Source organism: Durio zibethinus, chromosome 24 (assembly GCF_047325235.1).
Source record: "Durio zibethinus cultivar Kanyao isolate XHJ-2024 chromosome 24, ASM4732523v1, whole genome shotgun sequence".
Lineage (NCBI taxonomy): Eukaryota > Viridiplantae > Streptophyta > Magnoliopsida > Malvales > Malvaceae > Durio > Durio zibethinus.
The window spans coordinates 6,885,829-6,901,097 of NC_143185.1; the positions used below are offsets into that span (position 1 = coordinate 6,885,829).

At 25.6% G+C, this 15,269-nt stretch overlaps 1 protein-coding gene across 4 annotated transcripts; it reads left to right on the forward strand.

Moving 5' to 3' along the window:
* The first annotated feature begins 6,841 nt into the window (after window positions 1-6,841).
* On the forward strand, window positions 6,842-14,468 carry LOC111316796 (14-3-3-like protein B). 4 transcript variants are annotated; one of them, XM_022918944.2, is made up of 7 exons: window positions 6,842-7,014; window positions 7,516-7,822; window positions 7,926-8,013; window positions 10,427-10,536; window positions 10,641-10,789; window positions 13,800-13,852; window positions 13,943-14,468. In XM_022918944.2, the coding sequence occupies exons 1-7, from the start codon at window positions 6,942-6,944 to the stop codon at window positions 13,943-13,945; spliced, it is 783 nt and encodes a 260-aa protein (XP_022774679.2). In that variant the 5' UTR covers window positions 6,842-6,941; the 3' UTR covers window positions 13,946-14,468. The 4 variants fall into 4 exon arrangements, with proteins under 4 accessions (XP_022774679.2, XP_022774677.2, XP_022774680.2 ...); XM_022918942.2 differs by having other exon boundaries at window positions 6,843-7,014; window positions 13,797-13,852; XM_022918945.2 differs by having other exon boundaries at window positions 6,843-7,014; window positions 13,797-13,846.
* Window positions 14,469-15,269: the final 801 nt, after the last annotated feature.

Here is a 15,269-nt window from a genome sequence, read left to right on the forward strand (position 1 = left end):
TACATTTGGTAGGCTAAACAAAAATTGATTGGGAAAAAGATTAGATGAAAGAAAATCTACCTCCAGCTATGCTTTCTTATTGAATAGTGGGGTTATTTCATGAAGCTATAAGAAACAGACTTGTATAACACTATCTATAATGAAAGCTAAATTTGTAGCATTTTCAACGATGATGAAAGGGGCTATTAGGCTTAAGAGATCTTGAATCATTTGGGACTTGAGAAGGATGAGTCCAACTCATTATTAGTGAATTGTAATAGTCAGGTTGCAATCACATCCATAAAGGATCTCAAATATCATTCTAAAACCAAACATATAGATATCAAGTATAATTATGTGAGAAACATGATTGCACAAACTGAAGGCAACATACAACACATTTATATGCATTTAATGATTGTAAATCCATTTACTAAGCCCATACCTACAAATGTGTTTAATAGCCACATGAGATCTTTAGGGTTACATAGATGTTTATTTACATGTACTAATTGAATAGTTCTATATGAACATTGTATGGCATTTTCCCAGAGTTTACATATATTGAGTATAATTAATGCCATTAAAAGTTTAATACTTTGTTTTGTGATCCATGCACACATGTATATATTTGTATATACACTAGCAAAAAAAAAAAGGTATTATAATGGAATTGTCCATTAGTAATAACCTAAATTTTGTTAGTAATACATTTACTAATGAAAAATTCCATTGGTAGTAAGCAATTCGGTAATTCCATTAGCAATCTATCCATAATATGTCAGTATTCCATCTATATTTTGTCTATAAAATTTGTTGGTAACCTGTCAATAATCAATTAGTAATTGCTTGATAATCGATTGATAAAAGCTGCTTTCTAATAGCACCTAATTATATAGAGTTTCTACATGCTAAAAATAATGAAATTTTTTAAAATTTGGATGATTTTTAGTGCTTTATATGTGGTTTCCAAGAAGGTTTTCAAGCTTATGGATATAATTTTCATGCAAAGAGCAATTTTGGCTCAATATTGAAAGCTCATATCCAAACCACCTTGTCCCACATTCATAGAGTTTCAATTGCATAAGAACTCTCATATGATACATTTAGCCACCTCTTTTCTAAGAAAGGTTGCATGCTACTCCAAGCTCACTTGAACTCCAACATGATCGGCCAAAGAGAAGTTTTGATCCAAGCATGACTCTCTTGCTTAGCTATGAAGTAGTTGTATGGCATAAAGACTCTATCCATTCGACCATGCAAAGGGGAAGATTAATTTGAAAAAGCATGGACTCTACAAGCACCATCCTATTTAGCTAAAACATTAAGAGAACTTTTATACAAATTTCACCACAATCAATGTTAGGTACATGCAGCCAAAAAGCATTGGAGGCTCACTATGAAACTTATTGCTTAGCCTTGAAGATTTTGACTTGAATTAAGATTTTATCCATTTGAATTTCAAGAAATGGATAAAAATCAACTTACTCTTGATCTTTTTAGTTTAAGTTATTAGCTTAGGTGATAAATTTACCAACAACTAAAGTTTTGTTCTCTAAATTATTTTCTTTCAATCAAATAAGTATTTTTTCCAGATCTTTTTTGCATTATTTATAGATTTCAAATCTTGTTTTTACATTCTTAATTTCGGTAAGCATTTTTTTTATTTTACAAATTTGATTCAAGTATTCCAACTCTATTTCTTTACAAGTTTCAGCCATTGCTTTTCTTTACAAGGTTTTATTCAATTTAGTTTTCTTATTCTCTTATACAGTCTTCTACAATTCAGCCTTCATTAAGTGTTCTTATCTTCTAAGTTATTTTTTTTTAGTTATAGTTTTTTACTTCCTAAGTGATAGTTGGTAAAGTCAAGATCTAAGCCTACACTACTTTCTAATCTTTTCTTTTCTTTACTTTGCGAACAACCACTAAATTTTCAATTGTTTAGATATAAAATTTTAAGATATCGCTATTGGTACTCGAAGAACTAGCCAACATTATAATTTATAATCCTTGGGAGATAATATTATAATACTTTCATTTCTATTACTTGATCTGTGTACTTACATGCCATACGAAAAGCAACAATCAACTTTAGAAACAAAGGATGGCTCGATGGCTTAGATCGCAACTTGACTTAATCAACTCAACAATGGATCAGCACCTAGAAATCCGATTGGGCATGCTACAAGCCAGGTCAGCACACAGGGCAACATGTGCATCCCAATTAGTTTTAATTCCTCAGAATGCCGTTGTATCGACTAAGTATAAAAGCCTTTTTTTTTTCCTCACTTTTTCTCTTTTCATTCTTTTTTTTTTTTTTTGCCTCTTTCTAAGTGAATTTTGGTGATCAAAAATTGCAAAAAAAAAAATAAAAAACTCAAAGGGAACTAGGTAATCATTGGGATCTTCTTTAAAAACACCAAAAGTACACTAAAAAAACTCAACAAAATCTGGAGACTTCACTGGATTTTGAAAATTTGTAGGAAACTGAGATTCTTGTCAAAAATTATAATTCTCTTAGAAAAAATTTAACCAAAAAATTTAAAATTTCCAAAAAATTTTCCAAAAAATTTTAGGAAAAATCTTCTTTCAACAAATTTCGATCTCCCAAAGCTGTTTCTCACTTTATTTCCCTTGGATTAAACCAAAATAAACTTCAAATCTCCAAAACAACCTTTAGAACAAAAATCTCAAAAAGTATTGAAACCCCTTTACTACCAAACCTCAACTCACTTTTATTGCTCTCTGATTTTTGCTACAATTCTTTTTCGTGATCCTTTTGCTATGTATTTGCAAGATATTTATAGAAAAAAAACTTTCAATCACATAAGGACTCCAATATCATAAAGGATTAGATTTCTAAAAACTTTGCATTATCATAAAAAAAATTCATAATCTAAAATATTAGAATTTATCTTCAAAAATCCTAACTTGGAACCAACTCTATTAAAAACATGAATTATCACAAAAATCAACAACCAAATCGATCTTTTCTTTTTTTTTTTAATTTTAATTTTTTATATTATCCAAACAAAAATAAAATAAAAAGATAAATAACAAATAAAATAAAAGTTAAATACAAAGTAAAATAAAATGAAGATAAGTAAATATTAAATAATGACAAAGATAAAATAAATATAAATATAACATAAAATTTTAAAATAAAGAATAAAGATAAATACAAAGATAAAAATAAAATATAAAAATAAGAGATAAATATAAAATAAAAAAAAAAGATTGGACATTCAGGCATAGAATCAGACTGAGTTTACAATAGGGGTTTTTGTACCCATTAAATTTTCATGAAAATGGATAAAAGGATGAATTTGAAATATCTATTTAGTATGAAACAAAGAAAATATAATATAAAAAATAAAAAATAAAGCTAAAAAATACTCTAATTGCTCCAAATCTATCCCAATCCCTAGAGGGAGGATCAATAATAGGATGTTATTGCTTAGGATAGGAAAGAAAATAACAACAAAAGAATAGAACAAGAAAAGAGTTTAACAATCGCGTTAGCAGCAAAAAAGAGCATGACGCATTCTTATTCATCTAACTAATAGGGATTTTTTCTAAGTCGCAACCAAACCTACTCTTTTTGAGTCCCCATTGCTTGGTGGTAGATTTTTTTTTGCTAGAAGAAATGAAGTTGGTAGTACATTAATGGATTAAATACAAAATGGTCATTATACTATTTTTTTTTTGTCAATTTGTTACTTAAAATAATAAAATTTGTAATTAGGTACCTAAACTTTCATTTCGTTATATACTTTGACACTTCAAACTAATGCAATTAGTCAAATTACGGATGTGACATTACTACTTAATAAAATCATGATACATGTTAAAAACATTCGGTCATTGCCAAATCCTAATTGTTGCATTAACAACAGAAGAATTATTCAAAAAAATCAAAACAATTTAGAAAAACCTAAATAGATTTAAAAATTTTTCAAAGATATGAAAAATTTTAAAAAATCCAAAAAGTTCAAAATAATTTTTTGAAGAATTAAAAAATAAAAAAAAAACAAAAAATCCTAAAAGTCTCCAAATATAAAAAAAAAATCTAAAAATTTTTTAAAATTATTACAAAAAATTTGAAAAAAAGGAGAAAATTAAAAAAAATACAAAAAAAATCTTAAAACTAAAAAACTTAAAAATGAAAAATAGAAAAAATTTTAAAAATTTAAAAATTTGAAAAAAAGAAAAACTAAAAAAATAAAAAAAGTTAAAATACGTAAAATTAAAAAATTTTAAAATTTTAAAAGATAAAAAAAACTGAAAATATTTAGAATTGCAAAAAATTTTAAAACTCTAACAAATATTAAAAGGCAATTTGAAATAATAAAAGACCCTAAAAAATTAAAAATAGTTTTAAAAAAATAAAAATTGAAAAATTTTTATCAAACTTTTAAATCTAAAAATATCAATGTAAAAATGAAAAAAAAATCTTTGGACATATTCGATTTTTTTTAAAGTTTTCAGTTTTTTATTTATTTTTATTTCTTTGGAAATTTTTTTCTTTTTCTTCATTTTGGTTGTAATATTTTTAAAATGTTTTTGACTTTTGGATTTTTTGAAAATTCTAGGATTTTTTTTTTCAGTTTTTTCTTTTTTTTAAATTTTTTTAATTCTTTAAGATTTTTAATTTATGGGTTTTCCATTTTTGGAATTTTTCATAAATATTTATAAGATTTTTTTTAAGTTTTGAGAATTTTTTTTAATTTTTTAGATTTGTAAAAATTTTTAGGATTTGTTTTCTTAATTATTTTTAAATTTTAGGGTAATTGTTTTGAATTTTTTAAATTTTTCAAAATTTTTTCATTTTTTTGAAATTTTTAAAAATGTTGTATATTTTGGAAATTTTAAAATTTTGCTATTTTTATTTTTTGCTATTTTTTTTTTGAAAATTTTTAACTTTTTAAAAGTTGCTTTTGATTTTTTTTTATTTTCAAAATTTTTGAATTTTTAAAAAATATTCATATATTTTAAAATTTTGAAATTTTTTTTTTAGTTTTTTGAGTTGTTTAAAATTTATAAGTTTTTAAAGAATTTTAAAATTTTTCTTAATTTTTCAATTTTATTCGATTTTCTTATTTTGTGAAATTTTTTGTATATATTTTTAAAATTTTTTTGAATTATTAATTTTAATAATTATTTTAATTATTTTAATTTTTAATTTTTACGTGACATTAATGATGTTGTAATAATTAATTTTTTTTGTATGGATGTCAATGGATATGGTAGAGTATTACTCATCTCATCCTCAAATTTTTATATTATATCTATCATTGTACCCATATTCTATAGGTATTTTAAAGTTATCCATATTCTAATATCTATTACAATAGGTATTTAATGGGTATGAATAATTTTCATATCCATAGCTTAAAAAAAAATCTAAAAATTAATTTTTTTAATTTTTATCTTATATATTTAAATAATTTTTTATAAATATATATTAATATATATTTTTCAATACAAATATATTAATTTTAATTAATTTAAAATAACAATTTATATTATTTAGTAAAAAAATTATATACTAAATACATAAAAATATATATAAGATACGGATACAGAACGGGTGTTATATTGCCTGTCTCTATTATTATATTTAATAAAAATTTAAAACAATACTTATCTCTATCTTTATACTCATAGTATAATATCCATCTCTAGCAGCAAATATTGATAATCGATTTTAAGGACACCAACTAATATTATATTAAATCTAAATTTTTTTTATAAAATATATCTTATTATATTATATATATGTGTACATATATATACACACATGCAAGTAATATACTAGCAAAATATATACGTTTTCAAAATTATAAGTTTTATTGATTTATAAAATAATGAATAAAAAACATAGTACATTAAATAAATAAGTTTATTTAAAATTACGAATCTTTCTTTATAATTGTGAGTGATTTTTTTAAAAAAAATATAAGTAAATTAATTGTTAAACAATATATTCTTTTTATCAAAACAAGAAAAATAAACTATATAATTAAAAGAATAAAGTTTGAAACTTTAATATTAAAAGTTAGGATTTTTTTAACTTTATAAATAAAGTAGTTTAGGTTTGACTTTTGTGTAAAAAAATTGCATAATAAAGACAAAAGAACTTAAATTAGAATTAAAAGTGAAGAATTATATGGAAAAATGGAATTGTAATCAATTAAAAAGTATAGAAAAATATATTTGATACTTGATTTGAGACCTTTAATCTTATTTGAGAAATTAAAAAATCAATTTGGCTTTTATTAAATTTAAATTAGTATAATTCAATCTTGTAATAAATTTTTAATTTTAAAAATTTATATATAATGATTTGTTGATAAATGAATTAATTAATTAATAAAAATGTAATTTTAATACATCTTAATTTTATGAGTAAAACAAAATTATGAAATTATATAAAAATAAAAAATTAATAATTTTTTTTGGAAAGAGCATTTAATTTTATCATAACATAAATATTAAAAACTTTTAAAAATTTTGGGGGCTAAAGGCCCCTCAAGTCATCACTACGGTCCGCTTCTGCTAATTTTTACTCGAATAAAAAATTAAATTTTCTTTAAATATAAATAAAATTGATATTTTTTATTTTTAATTTGTATTATAATTTTATTAAATATTAATATCATATTAACAACTTAACTAAACTGAATGACCAAAATATATTACATTAATTCAAATAGCAACTAATTAAAAATTTTATTTTTTCAGAAATCTATAGAAAATATATAATAAACAGATTTTTTTATTTAATCCTACTTTAACTCAACTGGTAAATTAATTTCTTTGAAACAAAAAGTAGTAAATAAATTTTTTAAAAATGAAAAGAACAGAAAAGTAAAGTAAAGGGAGGGGATTTGCAACAGTCCAAAATCCTCTGACTATAAACACTAAATAATTGGTTTGGATTTGTGCAGCGATCAGCTATGGCTTCTTCTAAAGTGCGCGAGAATTTCTCCTATGTAGCCAAGCTCGCTGAACAGGCTGAACGCTACGATGGTACTATTCCTTACCTTTTTTTTGTTTACTTTTTGTCTATATTTCTTTCTTATTTTCAACTCGTTTGGAAGTTCAATTTCATCTCCTATGCTGAATTTGATACCGTTTTTAGTGTCCAGTAGATTTACTTACAATTGGGTAAATTTATCGACGGTTTTTTCTTTTTAAAAGATGAGGAAAGAGTTTTTTTTTTATCCTTTTATTTATTTATTGTTTTATTTTATTATTATTATTTTTTTGTGAATTTGGGACAATGGATCTTTGTGTGATTGATTTTAAAGGCTAGTGTAGTGAGATTTTACATTTATTTTGGAGGTTCACTGATAATTTCATTGTATAGAATTAAACTCCAAATTTAGGTTCTCAAATTTTGGTGAATTTTCTCAGTGCAGTGTACTTTATTTAGAACTAATATTGATGTTTAAACAGTTAATATATTTTAGTTTGGATTTCTTGTCTTGTTCTAATCTGTCTCTCCTAAACAAAAAAAATTCTTGACAGAAATGGTGGATGCGATGAAGAATGTGGCAAAGCTTGATATTGAATTGACAGTGGAAGAGCGGAACTTGTTGTCCGTTGGGTACAAAAATGTGATTGGTGCTCGGAGAGCTTCATGGAGGATTCTTTCCTCTATAGAGCAAAAAGAAGAAGCTAAAGGAAATAAGGTAAATGCAAAGAGGATCAAGGAGTATAGACACAAGGTTGAGTCTGAGCTTTCAGGTATCTGTAGTGATATAATGACTGTGATTGATGAACATCTCATTCCTTCTGCATCTGGTGGTGAATCAACAGTGTTCTTCTATAAGATGTATGATGTTATATTTTTTACATCACTATGGACTGCTTAGAAGCGAACTTAGTTTTTAGTGATTTATTTATTTATTATTATGTTTTACCCTTGGGGATTGCAGGAAAGGCGATTATTATCGGTATCTTGCCGAGTTCAAAGCTGGTAATGAGAAAAAAGAGGCTGCTGATCATTCTATGAAGGCGTACGAGGTATCTAATAAATTATTTATTTTTAAACAAATTTTTAGTAACCGTTTTTTACGTATTAACTACAAATAATGACAATGGTCATTTATCTACCTTTGTTTTTTTCTCCAAGTTGTATAAGAACCTTTCTGGAAATTTTCTTTAATTTCAAACCCTTCATGACCATAGAATGCTACCTTTCGTGGCCTTGCTTAAAATTTGGATATGTTATATGTTTGACATGGTATCCATCAAAAGGTTGATCTGAAATCTTTGATGTATAATGGCCATGAGCCTTTGCTTTATTGGTAAGGCTAAGGCACTGTCTCTGTGGACTTTTGTATTGTCGTAGCAAAATTTAGAAAAAGTTTAATGATTTTGACCATATGTTATGATCCAGATTAAACTTGAATTGATGGTAGTCTTATATATTTGTCCTTGGAAATTGAAAAGTGATAAAACTTAAAGAAATTTAAGTATAAAAATAATCCTTATATTATACACTTTCTGTCAGTTTAGTACTTAAAGAAATAAAATTATCAATTTAGTACTTAAACTTTTATTTCGTCATCTACTTCAGATTAATGCTATTAGTCAACTTGCTGACATGATATAAATATCTAATGAGATGCTAACATGTGTAAAAAAAAAAATTCAATCAGTGCTACATCATCAATTACCAAGCCAGGATTAAAACAAAATTTCAAAAAAAATTTTTTAAAAATTTAAAAATTTTAAAGTTTTCAAATTTTTTAAAAAATAACAAAAAAAGTTTAAAATTTTGAAATACTCTTAGAAATTATAAAAATTAAAAAATTATGAAAACTTAAAATTTTTCAAAAATTTCAAAATTTTAATAAACAATCCAAAAATAAAAAAAAAAATAAAAATTTCAATAAAAATAAAATTTTCTTAAAATTTAAAAGAAAAAGTCATAAAAACTTTTAAAAAATTTTAGAATAAAAAAATCTAAAATTTAAAAAAATTTTGAAAAATTAAAAAATTTCAAAAATATGAAATATTCTAAAAAATTGTAAAAGTTAAAAAAATTTTGAAAAACAAAAAAAATAAATATTTAAAGGAACAAAAAATAAAAAATTCAAACAAATCTAAAAAATTCATAAAATGTATAAAAAATAAAAATTGTAAGATTCAAAATAAAAGAAAATTTTCATAATTTTTATAAAATTTTTTACAATTTTTTAAAAAACTTTTAGATATTTTTAAAAAATTTTAGATTTTTTTGTTTTCAATTTTTTAAGTTTTAGTAAATCATTTTTTGAATTTTAAGAAATTTTATTTTCATGAATATTTTCATTTTTTTATTTTTTTTATTTTTTTGGATTTTTTATTAAAATTTTGAGATTTTTTGAATTTTTTTGGTTTACATTATATTTTACAAATTTTAAAATATTATAGTCTTTTTAATTTATTATAATTTTTTAAAATATTTTAGATTTTAAAAAAAATTTTAAAGAATTTTTTAGAAATTTTCTTTTAATGCTGATATGTCAATTTATAATGTTGTGTTGGTTGGATTTTTTTTACACGTATTAGCATCTTATTGGATGTTCATGGCATGTCAATAAGTTGACTAACGATGTTAATCTTAAGTACTAAATTGCATAATGAAATTTGGAGTACTAAATTGAAATTTTTATTTTTTTAGGTATCAAACTGACAAAAAATATATAATATATGGACCATTTTTATATTTAATCTAAGAAATTTTGTGGTTTCTAGTTACTTGAGAACCATTTGCATGGGAATTTCTGGGTCCAACACTTGATTAAAATTGATCATTTCTTTCTCATCATGTTCTTATCTTAGTCGGTTGAGATATGGCTTTGGTCATGGAAGTTCTTACTTTGTCTATTGATGCTGGCTTTGTTTGGATTGAGGGAAGGGAAAAGTAAGAGAAGGGTGGGTGATGGACATCTCCTCCCTTGCTTTAAAACATTTTAATGCAGAGGAAACAGTTTTTCTTTTTAATTTGTTTTTAATTTCTCCAGGTAATACCTATTTGCTCGTATATATGTTTCTCATTTAGGTGTTGTTATTCACTTATTTTCATGCACAAAATGGATGACTACACAGTATCCCTTTTTTGTGTGCTGAGAATGCTTTGACCCATCCACTGCATGTGTCACTCCCTGCTCTTTTTATGGCTTGTAATTTATTTTAGAAGGCAACTGGACTATGCAGTATTTATCTGCTTATTGAATTTTTTAGTGGAATAAATGAGTGCATGGTGTATTTAGGATGGAACTTAATCAATTTGAGAAGGCAACCAAACTATTCTGTTTATTTTAGTGGGATAAGTTGGAGTGTCTAATTTTAGATTGAACATAATGTCTTCTTCAGTTGTAAAATGTTAATGTCGTTAAGTGCTGGATCATATGGTCTGCAATTGATTGTTTGTTTCCTTTTTCTACAGACAGCTACAACTTCTGCTGAGGCTGAGTTGCCTCCTACACATCCCATCCGATTGGGATTAGCCTTGAATTTCTCAGTCTTCTATTATGAGATTATGAATTCACCTGAGAGGTTTGTTGGGGTTGTTACATAGGATGTATCTCATATAGATTCTTGTTTTTTCATATTCTTTAACATGATTATTTTTCATTCTCTTTTCTATTTTTCTCTGTCAGGGCCTGCCACCTTGCCAAGCAAGCTTTTGATGAAGCTATTGCAGAGCTTGACACCCTCAATGGGGAGTCTTACAAAGACAGCACCTTAATTATGCAGCTTCTTAAGGACAACCTCACCCTTTGGACTTCCGACATCCCAGAGGATGGAGGTGATTATTATAATTATTTCTGGACTTATTCACGCTGTTAGAAAGTTAAATTAAAAAACTTACTTTCCTTGTAAGTAATGGATTAGCTAGCAAGTAATGGATTAATTAGGGGTGACTGTTTCTTGTTTTCTATTTTCAAAAATTTTGTTATTGTTTTATTTTGAAAATTTTGAAAACGTAAAACATGTTTGGTAGATAATGTTGTTACATATTAAAGGCAGATACTTAAATTTTTTCAAACATAATAATCAATGCATAAAATAAAATTTTAAGACTTAAGTAAGAATAATATTGTATTTATTAAATATAATTATATTTTTTAAGTAATATTATTTTATAGTATTTAATAATATTAAATATTATTATTTAATCATATTGGAATTTAATATCATTTAAATAGTATTATATTTAAATTTAATATTAAGTAATATAATTAGAAATTATTAATTCAATTAATATTAAGAAATTAATAATTATATAAAATATTATTTAAATTTATTTAATATGAAATTTTGTTACAAGATAAAATGAATTAATATAGTTAATTATATATATTAAATATAATATAAAATAATATTTATTAAATATTGACATAATTAATAATATTAAATTCTTCAGTAATGCTAGGGATATATTTTAAAGTTATGTTAAATAATATAAATATTAAATAACATTATTTAATGCAATAATTTTCTTATTATATTAAATACTAGTAATTAATGATAATATTAATTAACAAAATATTAAAATTATATTAAATGATATTATTTAAACTATATCTAATATATGAAATAATATTATACAATTTTATATGAAATACTATTATAATATGAATGTATGTTTTTTTTTGCATAATTTTTATTGAATACCTATATTTTCTAAAGTTTTTATATTAAAAAAATTATTTAATTTTGAATTATTTAATTTTTAAATTAAATATTTTATATTTATTGTTTTATATGAGCTTTAATATTATTTTTTATAAATTAATTAATTCTATTTATATTTTTATTACAAAAAATATATAATATTATATTAATACATAGACACTATTCTCTCACTTATAAACATGGTTAGAAATGAAAACAGATTGCAAAAATAAATGGAAACAAGAATTCTTGCTTCAAATAATTTTGGAATTTTTGTTTTTGTTTTCCTTTTTATTTTTTATTTATTTATTTTTTAGAAAACAGAAAAAGTTGCCAAGCATGTTTTTTATTGTTGTTTTAAAAAACAATGAAAATGAAAATAAAAAACAAAAAGCAGAAAACAAAATATAAAAACGATAGGAAATGACCCCTTAGTTTTTGCTTCAGTTTGTTCATTTCCAGCTAAAAGTTCTTGCCTATTTTAGTGGGTGCTTGGCCCACCTTATGATTGGTACCCATAATGAATAAGGTGCTCCATGCTACATGCTAGCTACGCAATGATATATTTTTCAAGATATCCAGAGTGAAATAGGTGGCCCCATGTTACAGACTGTATACACAATTGATATCTGTTCCCCTTACACTTGTAAACAAGATGGGCTTGGGTGAGTAATGCTTCTGAAACAGGTTTTTAGTTTCACCATTGAGACTGGAGCCTTTCAAGTAAAAAAAAAAAAAACCTGGAGTCCGGTACATTATAGTAATTTTGTTGATTAAAAGGTTGCATTAGAAAACACTTTTTTTTTACCTTTATGATAACACTGATTTCACATGAACTTGTTACCGTGTACATTCACATGATTCGTTTTAGTTGATGATATCCTTCATTTATGTTATCTGATAATTCTTTCACTGATATTAATTTCTTTATTGCTTGATTTCTTTTCTTTGTACTAGAATTAAATTTGCTAATTGCCCTAAGTAGGATGAAATGTTTGGGAAAAATTTTCAATCGAGGGTAGAGGTTTATATGGTTCTAGTACATTGACCTATTAAATTTCTAATGAGAAATTGAGAATGAAGTGACGGGGAATAAAAACTGATCTTATGCTGAACTGAATTTCTCTTTCGAATTCACATGCCGTTATGTTGAATCCTACATCAACCAATAAAATTTAAGAGCTTATACTTGAAACACCAGATTTACTACACCTTTTTAAAAAGAATCAAATTTATAATACTTACTTCAAACAACATCCACAATTTAAGGACTTATATTTGAGATTTTAAATCTTAGATTTGATCTTAGGTCTGGTAGAAATAGAAAAGATAAAAGAAAATTTGTCTTGTATCATGATTGGGTTAAAGGAGGAGGAAGCCATGATTAATATTTGGATGGTGGGAAAAGAACTGAAATCTTATAGCAAACTGTGCAGGAAGAAAGGAGAAAGAATAAGAGGAAAAAAGTTTTTGAATAGTGTTTTTCTTTGGTTAGGAAAATGGAAGTGAAGAAGGAAAAGGTTTTAATATAATAGTTAAGCTACAAAGCTGGAAAGTGGTGGGATTAAAAAATTCCCGTCATTCTCCCTTTTCATCCTTTCTACGAAGCTACACGAGAGGACCTATGAGGTTAAAAGGTATTTTTCCCCATAAATTAGGAAAGTCTTTCGCATCAGGCACTGACTTGACTTGGTCAAATGGGATTTTAATAATTTGGAACAAGCTTAGCTGTATTCCATTCCCATGTTTGGCTGAAAAGAATCAAAGAAAAACAATTAGCTTCGATATTGGTGAATGAAATGAATGTCAGTGCTCTAATTAGTCTTTTCCCAGAAATGTGTTTTGAGGCATGCATTCATAAAGAAATATTAATAAGATCTAACATTAAGATAGGTTTCGGTAAGACTTCTACACGTAAAAAGTGCAGGACATCCAATTGCACATCTAAATTTAGCAATATTCTCTATTTTGATGCGTAGATGCAGAAGTCTTCTATTATGAATTATGGTTGCAGTTTTTTAACTTCATCGAAAATGCTATCTAATCTGATATACTATGTGAATTATGTCTTATAGTTTTCATTTCCTTACTGCTATCATCACTTTTAATCTTTTTCTTTACTCTCCTTATTGCAACAGAAGATGCCCTGAGGGTCAATGGCACTGCCAAAGTTGGTGGGGCAGATGAGGTTGAGGTCTACTTATTAATTGTCTTTAATTTGGCTACTTATTCAATTGTCATATCCTATGGCTTTGTTCCTGATAGGCCTTGTTTTACCCTGTAGTGAAACAACACCGTGTGACATTACATGTGCCCGTGGGAACTTCTGTCTTTTGACTTCGTGTGTTTGTGCAAATTGGACTGGCATCTCATAGCCAATGTTACAGTAAATACATCGAATATTTCACTGTTTTTCATTCTCCCTCTCAAACGTGCCGTGTTGTGGTATGCTTTATTATAGCGTGATGTCTAGACATGGTTGGTCCAGTTTGTAGTCTACAAGCTTTTCCTTAAAACTAGGGTGGGTGGATGGTGGCTTTAGGATTGCTCTGATTGCCTTATTTTGGGTGTAAGTGCTACGCAACAGATGAAGGAAATCTGCTGTTTGGTTTTCCTCATTACCTTAAAACTAACATTCGGGTTTATGGTTCCTTGATTGCCATTGCTAGTATAAAGTCGACTTGTTTGTCGTGTCTTGTGGAGAATTTGTTGTATCCTTTGATGAACTGAACAATGTGTGCTCGTTAACCTTATCATAAATGGAATAATTGCAATCCGAAATTGATGCTCGAAGCATGAGCATGAATAAATTCACTTGCAAATAAGTTGAAAGCTTGTTAGAAATCCATCTTGAAAAGGGTCTTTGTTGGGTTGGGTACCCACTGAGCTAGTTGCACTATGATTTATTTAGTGAAACAATTGATGAGCAGAGGATAATAATTTAGATCGCTGAGGGCTGTGATTCACAATGTTGGCATCCATTGTCTCGAATGGTAAAGAGACTGGAGATGGATATTGGATGCTACTCATTTCATTAAAGTTCAAAGGCAACTATAAACAACATATTTCGTCCAGCATATTTTAAATTATGAAATTTGTTTTTTAATGGACTCTAAATTCGTCCATTAAGTATGATTTGTTCTTCGGTTTAGGTCATAGCATTTTGGGTTCTAATGGGCTAATTGAATTTGATCTGGGTTGAAAACCCAAGGACTAATCTTCCTTCTTTTCCCTCTATATTATTTTTATTTTATTTGCTTAATTTTTATCATTTCTTTTATTTATTAATTATTATTTTAAAAAAAAAACGAAAAAGAAAATTGATGAGTGAAAAATCAAGATCAGTTAAGATAAATATAGGTAATGAATCATGAATTTTGGGAAAAGTGAACTCACATTAAACTCATTTGGAATAAAAACGATAAGAATCAAAAGGGGATAGCACAAAAGTTCTTTTGAACTGAGACTATGTTGATCGGAAACCTTTTCTAACAGGTATTCAATCCCTATATAAACCCAATCAACCACGATATTAGATACAGAACAAACAACAAAGACAAGAAGTAAGCAGTAGGAATAAATGACATTAGAAAAAAAATTCCAAAAAGAGT